This window comes from Nicotiana tomentosiformis, chromosome 2 (genome assembly GCF_000390325.3).
Source record: "Nicotiana tomentosiformis chromosome 2, ASM39032v3, whole genome shotgun sequence".
In the NCBI taxonomy this organism is placed as follows: Eukaryota; Viridiplantae; Streptophyta; class Magnoliopsida; order Solanales; family Solanaceae; genus Nicotiana; species Nicotiana tomentosiformis.
In genome coordinates this window covers 47,654,429-47,677,179 of record NC_090813.1, presented here as the reverse complement: position 1 = coordinate 47,677,179, position 22,751 = coordinate 47,654,429, and the positions used below count along the sequence as shown (strand labels likewise).

At 36.7% G+C, this 22,751-nt stretch overlaps 3 protein-coding genes across 4 annotated transcripts in view; 1 reads left to right on the top strand and 2 right to left on the bottom strand.

Moving 5' to 3' along the window:
• Positions 1-4,665: 4,665 nt before the first annotated feature.
• On the bottom strand, positions 4,666-10,650 carry LOC138904737 (uncharacterized). Its single transcript, XM_070193242.1, has 2 exons — positions 9,962-10,650; positions 4,666-4,858 (listed from the first exon to the last, which is right to left on the bottom strand). The coding sequence occupies exons 1-2, from the start codon at positions 10,648-10,650 to the stop codon at positions 4,666-4,668; spliced, it is 882 nt and encodes a 293-aa protein (XP_070049343.1).
• Positions 10,651-11,927: 1,277 nt separating this feature from the next.
• Positions 11,928-17,443, top strand: LOC104104619 (uncharacterized). Its single transcript, XM_009612756.4, has 5 exons — positions 11,928-12,299; positions 13,142-13,260; positions 16,195-16,252; positions 16,385-16,462; positions 16,908-17,443. The coding sequence occupies exons 1-5, from the start codon at positions 12,089-12,091 to the stop codon at positions 17,099-17,101; spliced, it is 660 nt and encodes a 219-aa protein (XP_009611051.1). The 5' UTR covers positions 11,928-12,088; the 3' UTR covers positions 17,102-17,443.
• Positions 17,444-17,894: 451 nt separating this feature from the next.
• LOC104104618 (aquaporin PIP2-7-like) overlaps positions 17,895-22,751 on the bottom strand; it is a 78,862-nt gene continuing 74,005 nt past the window's right edge. Inside the window, exons 3-4 of one of the 2 annotated variants that reach the window (XM_018773593.3) lie at positions 21,488-21,628; positions 17,895-18,180 (exon numbers count right to left, since the gene is read on the bottom strand). In XM_018773593.3, coding sequence (XP_018629109.1) covers positions 18,070-18,180; positions 21,488-21,628 — 252 coding nt within the window. In that variant the 3' untranslated portion in view covers positions 17,895-18,069. The remainder of the gene's footprint in view (positions 18,181-21,487; positions 21,629-22,751) is intronic. The other variant, XM_018773592.3, reaches the window with a different exon arrangement.

Below are 22,751 nucleotides of genomic sequence, written 5' to 3'. Positions count from 1 at the left end.
TTTTTTATACTAACTAATTTCTTTTGAAGCTTGAGTATCTTCATATAATCAACTTTGAGGTTATGTTTCTACACACAATGTACAACCTTACCAATTTCCAAATTAAAACCAACACACCCAACTTAGGTTTTTATCCTCATTCTTAACATTCAAGGAGGGACAGGTTCAAAAGAGAAAATTATTTCACAAAAGGGTAAATGTTTGTAATGAGGTAGCCAAAGAAAAAGGTTAAAGGCTCAAATGGGGTAAACTAGTGATAATATTTATGCAATGGTAGGCTCGAAAGGCTAAAGAGGCTTTTTTCAAGGATCACAAAGAATGCCTAAGGTCATCTCTCCAACCAAACATAATTAACATTAGCATTGAAAGACCAACCGGGCAAGTTCTAGATGATAGAAGTAAATACAAAAATTATTTTTAACAAAAACTAACACACATGGCACATGAACTAATCAAGACGGATCAATTTTACTTCTTAATAAGAGCATTTAGAGTAATATCATATCAACTAGTGGGCAAAGAGTCACTAGATGAGCCAAAAAGTTATCACAAAAATTATTCTTCCCCACGCAACTTACTTTTTCAATTTAAAATCAAATTTGGAGGGGTATTCTTAATTCACACTTCACATATAAGAGACTAATTTTATTAGTATCAAACAATCCAAAAGTCTCCACATAACAAACAAGACTAATTCCCTTAAGAAAGTCGTCACGCTATCCATTATAGGGAAAAGTCACCCGGTTCAACACAAAAATATTCCTCAGAAAAGAACCGTAGCATAAATAAAACCCAAGGAAATACTACTAAAGAGATAAAAATAATATAAACTAAAAACTACTAAAGAAAATAAAATTAACACTAACGGAATAAAAATAAAATAACTAAAAACTGCTAAAGAAAATAAAATAACAAAAGCAACTAATACTAAAGGAGCAAAAATAACATAAACTAAAAACTACTGAAGAAAATAAATAAAGAAAGAAAAATAAAATAGAATAACAAAAGCGACTAATCCGCAAATATATCACCAATCACAAAATACGCTCGGCAAGAGCACATGATATGCAATAGTAAAACAAGCCTGGTAAGAGCACAAATTAAGCATCTATGTACAAATAAAGTGTACTCCCTAAAGCTACCCCCAACTAAAAACACTACAGTGTCCTCACTGCACAATATCAAGATAAGATAAAAGTAGTTTGAGGGTCTCCCTGAGGTCTGCATTAGACTAGCAGACTGCCGGAGAAAGGCTAATCACTGCCGTGAAGAAGTCTCCGCCTCATCATCATCGGTATCATCAGCATCATCACCAGCAGCCTTCGACATGAAGGAATACTCTTTGCTATCATCGTCGTCCTCAACTGGTATCTTCCTGTTCGGCTGCCCCCATTTGAAGATGGCCTTAATGCCTATCCACATCTTTATCATAAACTTGCCCTTCTTCTTATTTCTCACTTTCTCCTTTTGGAAGTCCGGCTGAAGATCTACATGTGCCTTGGCCATGCTGCCATAGGCTGCCTCGAGTCTGCTAACAGAAGCGGCCAACTTCTCATGAGACTCTTCTTGCTTCTTCTGGTTATCCAAGTAGGTCTTCATTTCTTCCCTCGTAAAATACCCGGGCCTAGGCTGGGGGTATGAGGGTCCACTAGGGAGATGTGACACTAAGTCACGGATGATGCCCAGCTACGAGTTCAACATCCCGAATGGTCCCTCAGGCAATGCTTCCTGTGAGGATGACTCTGGTCCGGCAACAGTGGTGACTTTCCTCTTCTTACTCTTTACTACACTACCCTCGCCCGTTACTCTCAACGGATAAAAGGGTTTGCCAGCCGATAACCAATGATCGGTGCTACGCATATCAACATGTGCCTGCCGGCACAACTCTGTAATCAGTGAAGGGAACATCAAGCCTGAACTGTCGTCCAGCAAATACTCTTTCAGCTCCTGCATTATGTAGTGGCTGACATTCACATGAATACCATCTAGTATGCATGCAATGATCAAGGCTCTGGTATATGAGACATCTGAAACATTTCCACAGGGTGATACTCTGTTGCAAATGATGTAGAGCCACATTTTGGCTTCAGCTGTGAAGTCGATGAACTTCAAACCCTTTCTCTTATTGGCCCACTTTGCTCTCATGCCTGCGGGATAAAGTTTAAAAACAAGCCATTCTCCATTGTTGCAATGATCCTTTTCTTGCACCGGCTCAAGTGGATGGTCAGGAAGCCTTAGAATGTCATTGATCTGTTCAGTCCCAAACCTCACTGTTTTGCCTCTTATGGTGAGTTGTGTGTCAGCGAAGTTTGTACACTTAAGATTAGCATAAAACTCACGAACCCACTCCTTATTGGCTTTGCACTGAGTAGGCATGAAGCACGACGAGCCGGAGGTTTGTAGACGGCCATAGAATTCTGAAAGTAGCTCGGCCAATTTATCCTCGGCGATCCCTTTTTCAAGCACGATCTTTTTTGTGAGAAGGTTGTCATAATACCGGTGATGACAATCAGCAGACATGAAGCGTTCATTGTCAAATTGTTCTGCAGCTTTTTCCTCAATTTCATGATTAAACGCCACATTTTCGTTCATGTTCAGGTCCATTTTTGAAGCTTAAAGTATCTAACAAATCAAAACCAAGTTAGTCGTGCATTATAATCATGTTAAGCAATGCAAAACAATGCAATTTGTCCAAAGAATCGAGCCAAACGGGCTCCGGAAGCTCCAGTTGCAAAGCTACTGGAATTGCCCAATCTGCCCAGTTTCCGCACCTGCGGAAATAGCCTCGCAGATGCGGTTACGCTTCTGCGTAATACAAGTCGCTTCTGCGATGTTACACTGCTGGCCAAACCTCGCACCTGCAGAAGAGGTATCACAGGTGCGAGCCCGTTGCTGCGACAATATGCCTGCTTTTGCGGTGTTCATCAAGGGTTTCAAAAACCCATCAACTGTCAACTCTAATTCAAATTAAATCACATTTTGGCACAAAATTTATACTCAAGACTTTTAAATTTGTGCTCTACAAGTTTACACGATGTGATTAAACATGATTTTAAGGCACTTAACAACAAAATTTCTGTCGAACAATTTGTCGAACACATTACATGCAGAAATCATGCTATGTTTCTTCAATGTAATTTGGTAGTCAGACTTTCCAAAAAACTTTGTTTTTCATCAGCAGCAACACACACAAACACACTCTCAACCAATGTCCCTTACTCTTAAAACTAACATTGATAATAAAATAAAATAAAAAGAAAAAAATGGGATTGTGAGGAATGATTGTGAAGAAGAAAAAGAAGAAGAAAATTGAGAAGAGAGCTGCCAAGAGAGAGGGGTGTTGATAAGTACCTGATTGTCTTGTGTGAGAGCAGTAGAACTCGAGTGCAATGGAGAATTTGAGTAGCAGTTATGTGAGAGATGGAGGAGTTTGAGTTTGGGGGAAAAAGAGTTAGAGTATTACCTGATTAAATGAGGGCTTGGTCCATTAAACCTGCCCGATTTACGCACCTGCGGTGAAATAAGCGCTTCCGCGAAGCCGCTTCTGCGTTAATTCTCACGCACTTGTGCAAAAGGCGCATCTGCATCCAGTGACTTCGCATCTACGAGAGAATGCCTGCGAGATTTTATTCGCAGGTGCGGTTTTATCAGAGTTTAGCTGGATTATTTTGGGCAGCCACTGTTTTGGCTTGTTCCAACACCTCAAACTCCTTAATTCAACTCCAAAAAATCTGAAATTTTGCAGATTAGTCAACAATGACATATTAAGCTATCCTAAAAAATAAAATTTCAAAAATGACTAAAATTTTTGAAAATGATAGGTTGCCTCCCACCAAGCGCTGCATTTAAACTCGTGGCACGACGCAAATCAACTTTACCACTTTTCTCTCCATTTGGAAGATATGAATTGGTCACCTAACTTGGAATCAAGTTTGTGACCACGAGCGGTGGGGGTGGTAAGTAGATGATCAAGCCAGACTTTAATTTCTTCATTTTGCATTTCTTGGCTTTCATGTGCGGAATGTTATTTTGCCTTCTTGTACATTCAACTTGTAAAATTTATGGCCATTGCTTTTCCTCCTCGCAATACCTCATTGACTCGTGTAGTTCAATTCCCATATCACCACACAACTCCAATATTGAGAAATGCTTGGAATGTGACATCAAGCCTCCATATTGCAATTTTTCTCGAAATTTGACATCCTTGTGATCCCCCGAACTAGAGTCAACTTCAACCATATTTTCAATTACATCGGTTGACTCTAATTCCATATTTTTCTCGACATCACTAACAAGCATGGAGTCGGTTGGCGGATGTTCAATTTTTGATTCCTCAAAATAAAGCTCACTTTCTTTCTCGAAGTTGGACTCTTCTTGACTTCTTTCCACACTCTCAAGTTGGTGGGCATAGTGAGCCTCAACCAATATTTTCATTTGATCTTCCAAAGTGCGGATATTCTCATCATTTTGAGTCAAAACTTGTTTTAAGTCCTCGAGTGCCAAGTTGTGCTTCTCCTTATTTTCAAGAATGACCTCCAACATGAGCATCATTTTCTCATTTTGAGCATTTGAGAATTCTTCTTGATTTTGATCAAGTACGAAAGAAGGAATTTCGGCTTCAACATCTAAGGAAGGTTCTTGGATATCATTTACTTTCGAGGCTTTTTAGACCTCTAAAGCTTCAAGCATTTCTCCCATTTGCAAGTTCAACCTTTCAAGCGCCAAATCATTTTGTAGGCTATTTTCCAAAAGCTCTTCCAAGGCATTTTGCTCTTTGTTTCCTCCTTCAAGTAGGCATTCTAACATGATCTTGAACTTTCCATTTTGACCATGCTCAATTTCTTCCACTTCCATATCCCTATAATTATCATCACAAAAAGTAGAATCATCATAGTGGGGGTTTGGGGAAGGGAAGGACAAATAAGCACAACTATCCCAATGGCCGTTTTGACGATCACACTTATCATAAATACTCCACTCATGGGTTTGAGATTGTGCGCACAATCTGCCCCCGGGAGAATTTAAACAATTTTGCCAAGAGTGTGGTCCTCCATAATAAGGACAAGGATCATCAAAGTATGAACAACTACCATCCGACCAATTTTCATTATATGATGCCACTTTTTTTAAAAACTAAGAAAATAAACAAGAAACAAACAAGAAGATAAACAAAGATAAGAAAAATAATTACACAAATATTTACAAGTTTGGACCAAAGCACGTACGCTTATTTCTCAAACAACCTAAATACGCCAAATTGTTCCCCGAGAACGGCACCAATTTTGATGACGTCCAAATCCACTACTAAAAAGTAAATGGACACGGTCGCATGCAATATAATTTATCTAACTATGAGTCGGGTTCGAATCCTACATAGAACAATATGTAGGCGATTAGGCGTGTAAGAGAATTATCACTTATTATGGTAAGCCAAACACTTAAAATATGATTGTGAAAATATTATAGCTAAATGCGAAAATATAAACTAACCTAGAAAGCAAATAAAATGATCAATAGCTACAAGTATGGATGCATTGAGAATTACACTCAAGTAACGATCCAATGTATTTCACGATTTTACAATTATGAGCGAGTTTAAGTTAATTAACCTCGGGTAATAATTCTATATTAGCTTCTTCCGAAGACTAACAAGACTTCCTAATTGAATTATCCCTAAAACAATTAAGAGATTAAGCACACCTGAATATGGCTACAAGTAGTTCAATCCTATCCCTAGGTAGAATCTATAAAGTGAGGGTTAAAGCCTCAAGTTCTTGTTAATTAATCTTTCCCAACCCCAAATTATCTTTTCCAAAATTAATTCGAAGTTAATGGGTGAGTCCTAGGGTTAGCTAATCTCTTTGGAAACATTAAAGAATAAGAATAATTAAAAAAACAATAACTCGCTTCTGTAATGACCTGGTCGGTCGTTTTAACTATTGCAATCCCGTTTCCCCATTTACTGCTCAAATTATGATTTACGGTTATTATTTGGCTTGCCGGGGTAATTGATTCGGGTCCGGTGAGGTTTTGGAATGATTTGGAGTACTTAGTTCCAAGGTTTAGAATTTAAGTTAAAAAGGTTGACCGAATGTTGACTCATGTGTAACGACCCCAGAGAAAATTTGCTAAGAAAATTAAGGTTTTGTGGTGCCGAGGTAGATCAATTAGTACAAAGATTATAGAAATTTCTCGCGGCGAGCTTGCTCTCCGCGACTCGGACTTTTTAGGTTGAACAATGCACCGATATGTAAAGGAAAAATTTGCCGGAAAAAGGGTCATTTCTGCGACCACTATGCGGTCGCAGAATCACTTTATGGACCGCATAATGGTCACAGAGTGGATCAGGAGAGGGGCAAGATTTGAGGAAAATCTGCGGTGCATTATGCGACCGCAGACCTATTCTGCGGTGCATTAGGCGACAGCAGAACATGTATGCGAGCCGCATAATGACCGCAGACCGGGTCAGTCACGCCCAGTTTTGGAGGCCAAATTATGCGGCCGATATGCGGACCGCATACCTGTTATACGATCGCATAACTGCGTCGGAGCTTCCATTCTTTATAATTTTTGACCCGACCCAACTTCGATTTATAGCCCTTAAAGCTCATTTTTGAGCCAAAATCAGATATTTTAAAGAGATGTGAGAGCATTTTAGAGAGAGAAAGTGAAGACTTAGTTATTTATCCATCAATTCTTGTTCAAGGTTTGAAGATTTCACAAGAATATTGCTAGGGCTTCAAAGAGGTAAGAATTTCTTTCCCCAATTCTTCAATTTCGGCTTGGAGTAAAGTTGGGTAATTAAAAGTATGATTCTTGAGTGTTAGAGTATTATTTATACATACATGTACCAATAAGGTTTATCGAAAGATTATTGAGTTCAAATGGGTAAAGATTGGGTTGAAAATGGTAGAAATCTTCAAAGATTTTAATTGAAGATTTGAGGGTCGAGTTCATGTTGGAATTTGGTGAAATTTGTATGGTTGGACTCGTGGTTGGATGGACGTTCATATTTTGTAAATTTTGTCGGGTTCCGAGACATGGGCCCTACGGGCAATTTTTGAGTGAATTTTGGATTTTTATTGGAAAATTAGTATTTCCTTATTGAATTAATTACAATAATTGGTATTGACTGAATCGAATTAATTGTGGCTAGATACGAGGCTTTCAGAGGCCAATTCTCGGGGCAAGGGCATAGAGGAATAAAGAATTACACGGTTTGAGATAAGTAACAGTTCTAAATTTGATCCTGAGGGTATGAGACCCCGGATTATGTGTTATGTGATTGGTTTTGAGGTGACACACATGCTAGGTGACGGGCGTGTGGGCGTGCACCGTAGGAATTGTGACTTGGTCAAATTCCATGGGACTGTATAGTTGAATAATCTGTTGATATCCGTACATTCTCTACGTGTTAGAGAACATTGAGCTAAGACTCGTATTAAAAATCATGCTTAGGCATATGTTGTTATTGTTGATACCCACTGGGGTCATTTATGCGGTTGAATTATATGTTCCAATTGAAATTTCATACTCATTCATGATCATTCATTTCATATCATATCTCAGTCTCTGTTGCTATTTATTGATGCATCATATTATCATTTTGGGCTGATTTCATGACATCTTGAGCCCGGGAGACTGGAGAGGTTGATGGCTGAGAGAGGCCGAGGGTCTAATTATGAGGATATATATGGGATCGGGCTGCATGCCGCAGCATATTTTATTGTTATATGCCATGATTGGCTTGTTATAGCGCTTGGGCTGAAGGAGCCCCTCCGAAGTCTGTACACATCCCCGGTGAGCGCAGGTACCTATTGAGTGCGAGTGTCGAGTGCCGAGTGCCGAGTGCCGAGTGATGAATGGCTGTGAGAAATTAGTGACTGTGAGGAAAGAGTGACTGTAAGGTTGGAGTGAATGAGAGGACTGAGTGACTGTTACTCTGAGAGGATGCATTGATTTCATTATTTGCTGCATTTTAGCTGTCATATATCACTATTTTTTTTGGGAGATTTCGGAAAAACATTATTTTCTGTTTTAATCAAATTTGTTATGAAATTACTATGAATTTCTAAATGTTGAACTTGAGAGCATGCCTACCCTTTTATGTGGAAAAGTACTGTATTTGGACTTAGCTGTGAAGCTCGTCACTACCTTCAGTTCTTATTTATTATTGTTACTTACTGAGTTGATTGTACTCATACTACACCCTGCACTTCGTGTGCAGATCCAGGTGATTCCGGACACAGTGGGTATTGATTCTTTCACACAGTTGATTTTTCGGAGATTCAGAGGTAGCTACTATGTTTCGCAGACCTTGTCTCTCCTTCCCTATCCTTTTGTTTATTGTATTTGGTCTCGGATTATTATAGACCAGTTTTTCCAGACTTGTAATGTATAGATGCTCATGTACTCAGTGACACCAGATTTTGGGAGTGTTTTATTTCTAATGTTTGTGGGATTTACTCTTAAACTTAATTATTATATTTTCAGTATTTAAAAGAAATTGTGGGTTATTGATATTGTCGGCTTGCCTAGTATCGAGATAGGCGCCATCAAGACGGTTGAGATTTTGGGTCGCGACAACTTTATAATAAATAAAAATCGTTCAATACATAAGCATAACAAGATATTTAATCCACACTTTAAATATGAATATTTCCATAAATAAGATTCAAGTATTGGAATAAATACTACACACTTAGATATTCAATACAAAGCAAGAAAATGAAAAAATGAGCATAAATGAGTAAGAAATTCTCAACCAAAAGCTTCAAATCTTCAAGACCCAAGTGTGTGTGCAAGAACCCTAGCTCCAAAACTTGTGTTCTTCTTTCAAAATAGGTCCAAGACTGCCCAAGATTTTCCAAAGATACTTTATAAATGAGCTAGGTCGTGTATTTGTGGGTTTGGAATCGAAAGAATGTGAAATGGAAACACTGTTCTTAGCTAAAGCCCGTTGACCGCATCTGCAGAACAATCATCGCATGTGCGGTTCCGCAAAAGCGGATTTCCTTTCGCAGATGCGGATTGTCAACCGCAGATGCGGTCACAGTGGGAAATTGGTGATATGAGCAGATGTGGACCTCCACTCACATAAGCGAGCAGTATTGCGCAGATGCGGAACCATGGTACACTAGGCTGGATAAGATTAGGAATGAAGATATTCGGGAGAGGATGGGCGTGGCACCCATGGACGACAAGATGCGGGAAGCGAGGCTTAGATAGTTCGGGCACGTGAGGAGGAGGATCTTAGATGCCCCAGTTAGGAGGTGTGAACAGTTGGCTTTGACAGGTACGATGAGGGGTAGAGGGCGACCTAAGAAGTATTGGGGCGAGGTGATCAGGCAGGACATGGCGCAGCTTCAGATTTCCGAGAACATGGCCCTGGATAGGGAAGTGTGGAGGTCGAGCATTAGGGTTGTAGGTTAGAGGGTAGCTGAGCATTTTTTCCTCGTTGTTCCGGCTAGTCTGATAGTGTTGTGTCTAGGATTGCTAGAGATTTTTGTTTCATCACATTATTTTTATTTTTATTTTCAATTTTTATTATTACCATAATTATTGTCCTTCCACTTATTTGTTGTCTCTTACGGTGCTGATATTATTTGTCTGGTTTCTATTGTTGTTACAGATCTTTTGTCTCTAAGCCGAGGGTCTCCCAGAAACAGCCTCTCTACCCCTACGGGGTAGGGGTAAGGTCTTGATGAGTGGTGATTTTACCATTTATTCTAGTCTCTTTTATTTAGTTTTTGTGTCCTTTAATTACAAAATGAGGTGATTTATGGTGTGCATTGCTAGATTTTTAGGTAAATGATGCCATGAAGAGAGTTGAATTTAATTGAAGTTGAATTGAGCCAAAAAAAGAGTTAAAAAGTGCAAATTCCATCTCAACATCCTTATTTCGGCTACTTTCATCTTCTGGATATGAGAATTCTTAACTGGCCAACACTCAGCTCCATACAGCATGGCCGGTCTAACCACTGCTCTATAGAACTTACCTTTAAGTTTCAGTGGCACCTTCTTGTCACACAGAACTCCAAACGCTAGCCTCCATTTCATCCACCCCACCCCGATACGGTTCATGACATCCCCGTCGATCTCCCCATCTCCCAGGATAATTGACCCTAAGTACTTGAAACTCTCTCTTTTAGGGATAACTTGCGAGTCAATCCTCACCTTCACGTCTGCTTCCCCCGATACATCGCTGAACTTGCACTCCAAATATTCCGTCTTGGTCCTACTCAACTTGAAACCTTTAGACTCCACGACCTGCCTCCATACCTCTAGTCTCTTATTAACGTCGCCTCTCATCTCATCAATCAGAACTATATCATCAGCGAACAACATACACCATGGCACCTCCCATTGAAAAGGCTCTGAGTCACCTCCCACAGTCTTAACCCGAGTCTTAGCTCTATCATACAAATCCTTTATCGCCCTAATATAAGCTACCGACACACCTTTCACCTCCAGGCATCTCCAAAGAATGTCCCTAGGGACCTTGTCATACGCCTTCTCTAGATCAATAAAAACCATGTGCAAATCCCTATTCCTATCTTTGTACTGTTCCACCAACCTCCTGATAAGGTGGATAGCTTCCGTAGTAGAACGACCCAGCATGAACCCGAACTGGTTTTCAGATATATACATTGCCCTCCTTATCCTCCCTTCCACCACCCTCTCCCAAACTTTCATGGTATGACTTAGTAACTTAATACCCCTATAGTTGTTACAATTCTGGATGTCCCCTTTATTCTTGTACATCGGGATCATCGTACTCCACCTCCACTCATCTGGCATCCTCTTCGTCTTGAAAATAACATTAAACAGCTCAGTCAGCCACTCCAAGCCTGCTCTACCCACATACCTTCAAAATTCTACTAGAATCTCGTCTGATCCGATCGCTTTGCCCCGGCTCATCTTACGCATTGCTCCCACAACCTCCTCCACCTTAATACGCCTACAGTACCTAAAGTCTTGGTGACGATTTTTAAGTAACTTAAGGCAATGAGTTGAAAAGTATAATTTTTTTTTAATAGTATGAATTGTTCTTTTCACGATGAAAGAAAAATACAAACAACAACAATTGCTACTATGCCCCAAACAAATTTGAATTGGGAAAGCACACATAATTTCTAAGTCGAGTAAAGTATCACTTTTCAAAAATTAAGCATGATGCCACTTTACTTATACCATAAAGGAGCTAACTCTCACTTTTCAAAACCTCAAAGGGTTAATTGCTATTTTCCACATCTTAGAAAGTCTCAGGTGAAAATTAACCTACTATTCTACAATGTTCCCAACAATGTTGCTATTTTTTGAATATTTTTAAGACAAAAGAAGTGTCACGAAATTTAAAGTTATTCATGTCACTCTCACAAATATACCATTATATGGTTATTCCAAATTCTGAAAAAAAATGAAAAAAAGAAACTCCGTTGATAAATAATACTCTCTCCGTTTCAATTTATTTGAACCTATTTTCTTTTTAATCCGTGCCAAAAAAAATTACCCATTTTCTTAGTTGGAAACAATTTACCTTAATGCTGATTTATAATCACACAAAATATATGTGCTTTATTTTATACCACAAGTTAAAAAGTATTCTCACTTTTCTTAAATTTCGTGTCTAGTTAAACTGGTTCACACAAATTGAAACGGAAGGAATATTGAGAACCAAACAATATTTTTTTTTGGTTTCCAACACGGTATTCGGTACCCGCATTGGAGCCCGATTATATCCGAATTCGCGTCAGGTGGGGCCATTCGGAGAGAAACGCTTCCTACTACGAATTTTTTCATACCCAGAACTCGAACTCGAAACCTTTATCAGGGGAGGAGCGCCCCGTCCGCTGCACCAGATACTTTGGTCGTAACATAACAACATTTTTTAAAATTCCATCTAACGCTAAACGTTTCTTATCTAGAAAACTATTTTCTCAAGAATACTTTTTTTCCCCAAAAATTTGTGAAAAAGGGGCGGACTTCTAATCATGTACACTCCTTCCCATCCTCTATATTCTGGAACTCAACTTCACAAAATCCGCACAGTCCAGAGTCCAATCCCAAAAACCTCGAGTACTCATCCATGGCATTTGCTCAGTACTTGCTAACAGTCCCAGCTGATACTTCAAATCCCCATTCCACTAGCTCGATTTTAACTCGCCCAGTTTCATCTTCTTATAATTCTCTATCTTCGGTGAGTTTTTCTTTTTCTTCCCTAAACCTTAACACTCGCAGGGGCAGGGGCAGGGGCAGGGTCTCTAATTTTCCCAAGAATTTGAGATTCGGCCACAAAGGTAATAATACCCTTTACTCTGCTCTCCATATACTTATGACTAAAGCGAAATTGGAATTTCAGTAGATTGCTGAATTTGTTTTTGTCCAACCCCCCCCCCCCCCCCCCCCCCAAGTCTTTCGTGGATAAAGTTTACTAATTTGGAAAGCGTTCAATTTGTTGATGGCGGTTATTGAGAAGAAATAATTTAATTCTGGTGGTTGTAAATTTTTAAACCTTTTAACTGTTCAACAGCAAGTTTCTCCATTAGCCAACTTCATTGTGCTTCCACTAAAGATGAATTTTATTATGCTATGGCCAGTTAACTTAACTTCAGTGCAAAATTGACCATCCAACTATGGCTTTTATTGGGCATTTGGTATAAAAGGTCTCTAATATAGTTGAATGAATCATCTCCTTATCTTTTTCCTAAGTAGTTATCTGTATTTCTGGTTTAGAACAATGTACCTTCCAATGGGAAATTTTAGTACTTTCTGTTTTTTTTTTAAATTTGTATAATGTTGGATCAAAATGAATTTAAATGATGAACATGGTCAGTGAGGATTCATAACCTGAGGCAACTCTGTTTAAAAAAGTGTAAGCTAGAAAGTTATATGGAACTTTTAGTTTTATAAAGATTTTCTGTTGCTTTATGCAAGTTCTTGGGAGAGGACGTGTCCTATCAGAGGTGTTTTATCGAACATATTAGCTACATAAAGAACAACATCTTCATTTGTCATTTGATGTCTCATTTTCTGAGGACTATGAAAGAGTTGCTAATCCAATCACACCACTGTGGACACATCTTCTTTCTGTCATTCAAAAGTTTCGACTTGGGAAACTTATTGTTGCTCATTTCTGCAGCATCTGTTAAGGCCCAAGCATCTGAAGCCAGCTCAGCTGCAGATGCTTTCACCAACTTCAAGCATGTACTCCTACCAATTACAGACCGGAATCCTTATCTCTCTGAGGGTTCAAGACAGGTCCACTTCTTCTCTACATTTTTCCTTCTTAGTATCAGTGCTTAAACAGACAAATCATTGCTTCCTTTCTATTTGTGCATTTTTTAAAAAAGAATTAAGGTTCTTTCTCCAAGTGTCATATTTGAAGAATGGCACTTTTGAGGAAAAATTGCTAAGTTCTCTGTAATTCTTTTATTGGTGAATTTTCTTTCACCATAGCATATGTTTTTGACAGATTGTGATTCCAAATTAGCAGTCGTTAGCTGTAGCTGAAGTCAAAAAGTACATTTTACCTCTGGATGTCAATGGGACGGGGGAAGCTTTAGATGTGAGGGTTGGGGTGACTCTTAAGCGGGGAAAGCAACGGGGAAGGGGGGAGATCTACAGTTCCATAGAAAATTTATAGTGGGCATGGTGGGTTAAGCGAACAGAGTGAAAAGTTAATGACAAAAGTTAACGTTGGAAAAATAGAAGGCAACTTAACATAATGGGGCAGAAAGGCGTAGATAGGGCAGAAGAAAATTAAATGGGTCGGGATGGTGGGCCTAGACTGTGACGGAGATAGCTCCCTGCCGGAAACCTACTGCCTCCATTTCCATCTTTACTAGTCTCTCTTACCGAATTATTTAGTACATGATTTTATAAAATAATATTAATATTATTAAATAAATATTTGAGTAAATAATTATACAGAAAAGAAAGTACAATAAAGAGAAGGAGTTCTAAAATTAGAGGAAAGAAAATAAAGAAAGAGGAATAACAATACTTCTTCAACGTCGAAGAATTGGCAGAATGATTTGTTGTTAAGAATGCTGGAGAATTCCCTTTATGTAAAATGTGGCTTTTGATTTAAAGCCACCAATGGTTAAAGCATAATGCAAACAGGGGTGGATCTAGGTAGTAAGGAGTGGGTTCACGTGAATTCATGCTCTCCTCCTTCGACTATGTATCACACTAGTATTTTTCGAAATAAAGTTATAAATAAACATGTGTGAACCCATGCTCAAGTGAGCACTTTGGTTTAATGGTAGCAGAGTGCCCCTTTGCCTTCAAGGCCAAGGGTTTGATTCCTGCTTGCTACTCTTTGATATTTTAAATTTAAAGATGCTTACATTTGTTTATTGTTACCTTTTCCTTCTTGGTAAACTACTTTGGTCATCCTTTAAAGAGAAAGCTTTCAATAAAATGTTTCTTTATAAAATGACTTTTAGCTAGATATTTAAATATAAGGTAGTTAAAATTATAACCAATTATGCAATTATTGATAGTTTTAGAGTATGCAAAGTTGTAAAATCATCGAGGACATAAATAATACTAATAATTATTAATTATTGTTTGCTCGTCAACTTGTTGTCACTGTTAAAAAATTTATATAATCAAACCCAACATCTATATTAAAAGTAATGGTGCACCCATACTCTTAAAATTCTGGATACGCTTATACAAAAGATTAGTTAGTAAAGCATAAAATACTATATATACTTTATAATGATAATATACATCAAGATATTTGTTTCAGTGCTTGTCCAATTGAGTCATAAAAAGTTCAACCGCATGGCTTACTAACAAATTTCAATCAAGAAGGGATATACAATTAATCCTAAATTCTCTCTATGAGTCAACCTGAATACCAAATACCTGGATTTTCATATCCTTGGAAGCCTTAAGCCATCAAACCAAAATGTGTTATTAGATGGCAGAATCTCTCAAATATTTCGATCACCTTGCCCTATGTGGGAAAGAATGAATACAACCTTCATATTTTACTCCTCAAGCGCCTCCTCATCTACAGATTTGCCATTTGCCATTTGCCACAAGCCTTGTGATGGTAAAGAGGAACGGCGTACATCCTCTATTAGGAAGTAACGCATAATGAATTCCATCTTTTCTCTCTACAAATCACCTGAGATAAATGAAAAGTCTTGTTTGCCATGTACTCTTTGATCTCAAGATTATATATTAAATTGCAAGCAATTGTTTTGGAATATGTTTCTCAATTCTCTGAGGGAATGGAAGTAGATTGGTTGAAGCTTCTTGGTGAACTATTTGCAATACAAAATTTATTCTGACTCTTCACATTGCTATTAATTCAATGAACCAAATAACCGTTGTTGGCTCAGTAGACCAACATAAATGATGGAATTGAACAATAGGTTCTATATTTGTTTTAAAATTCACATTATTAGCAATATTATCATGATTACTCTAAGCTTAGATACATTATTTCGGGAAAACCAAAAGCCTTGGTAAACCTGGCCATTTTAATGTCCCACATTAATCTGTTTCTTATTTAACTTTTCATTTTTTGTTGTTTTTAATAGAATGTATTTTTACATCTTTGTACAAATAAGTTACTTGAATAATGTTTGATTGAAGGGTAAAATTGTCGCTCAGTTTTTTATGGATAAATCTGTAAATTAACTTTTGAGTTAGGACCTTCCCACTTTTAGTATAGTATCTATGTATGTATGTATATGTGTGTGTGTGAGAGATTTGGAGTTAACCTCCAATTCGACTGCTTGAACTATTCTTATGGTACAACCACCAAATTAACTTTTGAGTTAGGACCTTCCCACTTTTAGTATAGTATGTATGTATGTATGTATATATGTATGTATGTATGTATGTATGTGTGTGTGTGATTTGGAGTTAACCTCCAATTCAACTGTTTGAACTATTCTTATGGTACAACCACCAAATCTAAAGAGGTTTAAGGGATTCAATAAAATGCTGGGCCTTTTAGTTCCTCTTCACTGTGGTTCTGAGAAAAGATATGTATTGGCTACTCTTGGAACACATCTGCATCAGTTTCTTTTTGTCAAACTGCATTATATTGTTTTGCCGCTTTCTTCCCCTTGGTTTGAACATATTCACCTAGCTCATTTGATTTTGTAAGTGGCATGTATATTTTTTTATAAACCTTATAGAAGTTACTTATTCTCGGTAATTTATCAGGCTGCAGCAACTGCCGCTGCTTTGGCGAAGAAGTATGGAGCTGACATAACAGTTGTTGGTACGTTTCTTGATGTCCCAGATGTTATGTGCTATCGGTTTTTTCAAAAGCTAAACTACAGAGATGACTTTCTTGGTACAGAAACTTTTAGTGATAGATTTCAAGAAATCTAGGTCTTTATGGTCTTTGCAGTTATTGATGAAAAGGAGAAAGAAGCAGTCCCGGAGCATGAGACCCAACTAGCGAGCATCCGGTGGCATTTATCTGAAGGTGTGTATTTACTGTTTTTGCCCTATATTTAAAGAGCATGAACCAGTTGATATATTGTGAATACAAAGTGCAACTTGGATGGGTGCACTAGACTTGCATTGCTGTGCTTAGCAGCAACTGGTATTTTGCACGCAAGCTGCATTGCGATTAGCACAGAGTAATCTTGGGGAACTTCAGCATTTGGCTTGTATATTGGACGAATTTTTCAATCTTATTATGAGTTCGTTATCTCATTATTCTGTTGTGGAGCTCCTGTTATGTGAGTCTGCAATTATCTTTTTACCCTTGATTTTGATCATGCAGCACAAGTGTCCGGGTATGTAGTGTATACTGCTTGTTATGGTCTACTTTTCGTAATACTAATGACTGTGAACTTGTTCCTCATCCTTAGTTTTACATGTTGTCTGGTATAGTTGCTGATGGGTATAAGCAAACATTTGCGCAGGTGGATATCAGGAGTTCAAGCTGTTAGAGCGGCTAGGTGAAGGAAGCAAGCCAACGGCCATTATTGGTGAAATTGCCGATGAGATGAACTTGGATGTGGTAATTATGAGTATGGAAGCTATCCATTCCAAGCATGTTGATGCGAACCTACTCGCTGAGTTCATCCCTTGTCCTGTATTGCTTTTGCCCCTATGAAGAAGAAATGTATCTGAAAAGCCAGTGGAGCTTGATTTTAGGATCAAGGGTATTAGCATTACCTCACTTGAAGTTTATTATTATCTTCATTGATCAGGTCTCCTACCTTTTGACCTTTTGATTACGTTTTCTGCTTCTCTGACCATAAAAGCAAGTTTTAGATTTGCAATGACCGGTAATAGAACGAAAGAGAAGCTGGTTCATTGTATCTCAATCGTAAGAAGACATGGATGTCGTCTGCTTTAAGTGTAAGTCTTGATCAGCTTGATAGCTGTCATGAGTTGTTTAAATTGATAGAATTGGATTTCTTCTGTTTATATTGAAGCATTACGTTTGAACTCATACCTTGGCTATTTTCTGATGCTGATATCATACTGATGAACAATTAGCTAATTAAGCACAACGAAAAACTGGTTTCTAGATTAATGGTAATCAATTGATCAACTGTACCTCTAAATTGTGAATTTTAGTAGTTGCTGTCTAAATTGATATAATTGGATTTCTAATATTGGTGCTGGATTGCACATGTATAACGTCTGAATTTATATGTTGACTTATTTCTTGATTCTGATCTATTTGTCAATGAGCAATTAGCCTAATCACCACAAGGACTTCGCTAGCTTGTTTAGTAATGGCGTGCTCTGCCGTCCTAAGTGATTTGAATTCTTATCATTTTCTAAGGACAGTGGAACTAGTAAAATATCTTAAAAGAAAGTCCCAAGTAATTTTAATTCTCGTTATTACTAAAGACTGCGGAACTAGTGAAATATCTAAAAGAGAAACTAGGTAGAACTTAAAACTGAAGAATAATCAAAATATCATTGATAGAACCAAACAACTGTGCTCGACATTTTACAAGCCACAAAAAGTGCGTAAAAAACAAAAGAAATTCAAGGCCAGCAAATGATAATCACTCCTTAAGTGCTACCGGGTAGATACAGCATTATTAATGACGAGAGACTAGCTGTTCAAGTGCTGGGGTTGCTGTAATAGGAGTTCCAAGTATCGGCAGCATGAGCTTGCTGGTGATAGAGAGAAGCAGCCAACGCTCCGAGAAAAGGTCCAACCCAAAAGATCCACTATGAAAAATGATAAGGAAAATATTATAAGACTAATTAGCTCTATCATATCCTTATACTATATTATAAGTAAGAAGCCCCAAAATAAAAATTTGAATTACCAAATACCCATCAAAAATTAAATGACCATTATACCCTTCAGACAAACATTATTTCTAGGGAAAATGGTTAGGTATATCTCTCTACTTTTAAAAATAGTTCATATATAATCTTCGTTATACTTTAGAGACAAAGATAACCCTAACGTTAGCAAAGTTGATGAAAATACCCCTAGTTTTTAACGGAGGTCCACTGTGACAAGCTGAAAGAAATTTTAAGTTCAAATTATACATGTGTCATCTTCTAATTGGATGTTTATATTTAGTTACTATTATTTAAAATTAATCCATTTCATTAGAATTTTTCATTCTATTTCCTTTTCTTCTCTTTCTTTTTTCTTTTCTCTTTTCTCTTTCTTTCTTTCTTTCTTTTCTAAGTCCTTCGTCACTGCCATTTCTCCTTCTACCATTTTTTCTTTTCTTCTTTCATTCTTTTTATCTTTTTTTTGTCTATCTCAACTATGATATCAGAAGCACTACAGAGAAAATCTAATATTAGCAAATTTGGGGGTCACACTTTATGGGAAATTGCAGTAAAGTTAAGCTCTTGGTCAAAGATAAATATTACTAATACATTTTGCTATATATTTTTATTGGGTGTTAATGAATGTCATGGGGATACTTATGATCTGGTAGTTTTATTTTCTAGTTGGAAATCTTGTTTCTTTTGAAGATGAGGAAAAAGTCATCCTCACTACACTTTAAATTTTGCCGGAAAAATGGTGCCGGCGATCCTCAAGCTTTCCGACCAACCAAAATTTTCTCTCAACCTTTAACCTACTTCAGTTTTTCTTTTCTTTTCCTTCCTTCATTCTGTTTAATATAGTCCCCTATCAGATCTCTCTATAAAGGCAAAAAAGAAGAAGAAAGAAGTAAAGAAAAATGGCGGAAGGGAAAATGGAAGTGACAACCTGCAAAGTAGTTAGAAAAGAAAGAAAGAAAGAAAGAGAAAGGAAAAAGAAGAAGAAAGGAAATAATAAAATTCTCAAATGAAAAACAAATATTATTAAATAATAAATAAATAAAGACATCCAATTAGAAGATGACACGTGTATAATTTGAACTAAAAATTTGTCTCAGATTGCCACAATGGACCTCCGTTAAAATAGGGGTATTTTCATCAACTTGGCTAACGGCAGGGGTATCTTTGTCAGTAAAATTATAAATTTATTAATTTATGAACATCTTTTCACATACAATGTATATGAACATGAAAATACAATAAATATAGAATTACGCGGGAATATTTTTTTAATTAATTGCGTGAGAATATTGATTCTTGCAATCTTAAATGATATTTTAACTACTCTATTTATTTATTGTAATTATTGATGGGAAGTCATATAGTTTTCATATTTAAGTTTTGTTTCTTTCATCTTTTAGGGTTATAATGGTGTAATATTTTTGCATATATTCTTTATTTGACTCTATAAAAATGCACATCAAATTGTCTAATCACTGTATTCATTTCTCTTGGTTCTGTCCAAATTTTCCTGTTCCTCAAAAAATCCATTGGTTTTGCCGTTCTTCATTCTGCAACATATCACAGGTTCAATTTTTGAATTTTTCTCTAGTTCTTCTCTTTATTTACTAATGTCTGATTCCTGTTCCATTTTGGTATCCAAAAGCTGGAATTTAGATTGCTGAAATCTTTAGCAACCTTATTTGATTTTGTTGTTATATTTTTGTTATAAAATGATTTTTTGGCTTTTGTGTTATTCTAGTGGTTTGAGTGGTGGTAATTTGTTAATAGTAACTAATAAGCGGGACACTTTTCAAGTAGAAGAAGATCAGTGTAAAAATATAAATTAAATTGTTGACTGTATACAAAAAAATTATATAACATGATACATGAATCGTAAATGTTTATAGTACTATGTATTTTATTTTTTTGAGGTTGTTTACACACTACAACATTATGCATATATAGCTACAAAGTATATCGTAGCTAAATACAAAAAATTTCATGGCTAAACACTTTAGCTACAATATTTTTTCCGTAGCATGCGTAGCAAGGTAACTAAAAGTTAGCTACAAACTTTAATGTTTCATGGCTAAGGATTAATACATATTGCTACAAAAAATTTATGATGTGGCTATATTGATAAAACTTTTGCCGCGAAAAATTTATCTTTGTAGCTAATGAGTTTATTCTTTTGCTACAAAAAACCAACTTTGTAGCTATCTTTTATACTAGCCACAAAGGGATATATTGTGGCAAAAGATGTAATGTGTTTTGCTACAAAAAATTTAATATGTAGCTGTACTCACATATTAGCCACGGAGGGTAGCATTTATGTTTAGCTACAAATTCAAAATTTTGTACGTATAAATCATCACCAATATCCATGATTAATTTTTTATATATATTTATTTTCTGACTAGATTTTCTATTATATTTGAATTAGTGATGAAAAATTAATTTATTAGTGACAATAAATGTTTCCATCGCAAATGCATTGCTATTTTTTTACCTCACTAAATATTTTTAAATTTTTTAATTATTCTATATCCATGCATAGTTTGTTTTATAAAAACTAGAAACATCATAAGCTCTAGATATCTGTTATTTCATACAAACTGACATGAATAATTCCAAAAGTTAATTCTAAAATATACAATTATATATCTAAAGTTGATGCATCCTCAATATACAACTATTCTAGCTGAGACACAATGAAATTTGTAAAATAAAAACTAGCTAATGGGAGGCTAGACATTAAGTGAACTCAAATTTAAATTTTGTCAAAGACTGTACAGTTAGAAGTGACAAGATACATACTCCAAGAAAAAACAAAAGATAAAATCCCCCTAAAACAAGAACTTACAATAGATTCTATGATAGCAAAAACTTACGGGGATTCTATGATATCAAGTATGGAGTCACTGTTTATTTATCGGGCATTCTTTACTCCAAAAAAAAAAGTACTAAGCAGGGCATTCTTTACTCAAAAAACAAAAAAGTACTAAGCAGTTCATTTTTATTCTCTGGATGGAGTTCCTCTCGCTCACAAGAGGTTGAGAGATTCAATATACATAGTAATTATTGTTAATATTGTATAAACATGATTACAGATTCGAGAACTTATAAGCTTTCTTGTTAATTTATACTGATTAATATAGGATACACGTGCGCACGTCTTCGAGAACTAGTTGAACTTTAAAAGACAGTTTAAATTAGAACCATCGTAAGTAGTATAAACACTTACATGGTCATTCCAAGCTGTGGTATGGTTGTAAATTACAGCAGCTCCAAAGCTCCTAGCAGGATTGATCCCATTGCCAGGGATGGGAATAGTGGCCAAATGAACCAAAAACACCGAGAATCCAATTGGCAGTGGTGCTAGTACCTGTGAATGGAACTTTTGGTGTCAGTGGCGGAGAAGACGGTATAGACAAGGTAAAAACTTATCCACGCAGGGTGTATACACCCAATTTAGTTAAGTTAATCAGAAACAACAAACTAAAGTTTATTAGGCGTCTTATTTCTAAATAATAATTTTTTTAAAAATGGAGTATATCTAATAAGGCACTGTGATAAAATTTAGGGCTGCCGTCACATTACTATCGTTTATTTCCCTCAGTTTTTCTTCATATTGGTTCACTCTTCATCGCTGATTTAACAAGAAACTGAAGTTTTCTTTTCCAACGATTGTCACGACCCGAAATTCCCACCTTCGGACCGTGATGACGCCTAATATTTCACTTGCTAGGCAAGCCAACGTTAGAATAATATTAACCAATTTTTAAACAATCTTTACATTATTAATAATCAAGGAACCAAAAGCGAAAGCAAAGTTTGAAATATAGTGAAATAATCCATAAAAACAACGGTGTCTAAATACCATCCCAGAATTGGTGTCACAAGTGCACGAGCTTCTAGAATAATACAAATAAAGGTTTGAATAAAATAAAGCTGTCTGGAAAAAAATACACAGCAAAAGTAAAATAGACGGGGACTTCAGAACTGCGGACGCCATGCAGTTATACCTCAAGTCTCCTCTGAATAGCTGAAATCCGAGCAAGTCTATGGCACGCCGCTGGGACCAACTCCGAAATCTACAGAAGAAGTGCAGAGTGTAGTATCAGTACAACCGACCCCATGTACTGGTAAGTGCTGAGCCTAATCTCGACGAAGTAGTGACGAGGCTAAGGCGGGCCACTTATATTACCTGTACGCAATATTAGTAACAACAACAATAATAGAAATAAATCAGGAGATAACTCATTTATAATAATTGAAGCCAACTCAGCAGTCATAACCAATTATCATTTCCATCAATTCTGTTGTAGCGTGCAACCCGCTCTCACAATATATTCACTTACAATTCTGTTGGAGCGTGCAACCCGCTCTCACAATATATTCCTTTAAACAAATCTATTGCAGAGTGCAACTCGATCCCCCAATATATATATATATGTATGTCGACTTTTAAATAAGTCTGTTGCAGCGTGTAACCCGATCCTCTAATA

Excerpts from the sequence above, each read along its gene's own strand:
- LOC138904737 (XM_070193242.1), bottom strand. The coding sequence starts at position 10,650 with ATGTATATATCTGAAAACCAGTTCGGGTTCATGCTGGGTCGTTCTACT. Across the intron at positions 4,859-9,961 it reads GTGGTTAGACCGGCCATGCT|GGATATGGAAGTGGAAGAAA; the intron begins GTATGGAGCTGA and ends TGATAATTATAG.
- LOC104104619 (XM_009612756.4), top strand. The coding sequence starts at position 12,089 with ATGGCATTTGCTCAGTACTTGCTAACAGTCCCAGCTGATACTTCAAAT. Across the intron at positions 16,253-16,384 it reads AGCTGACATAACAGTTGTTG|TTATTGATGAAAAGGAGAAA; the intron begins GTACGTTTCTTG and ends TGGTCTTTGCAG. Across the intron at positions 16,463-16,907 it reads CCGGTGGCATTTATCTGAAG|GTGGATATCAGGAGTTCAAG; the intron begins GTGTGTATTTAC and ends ACATTTGCGCAG.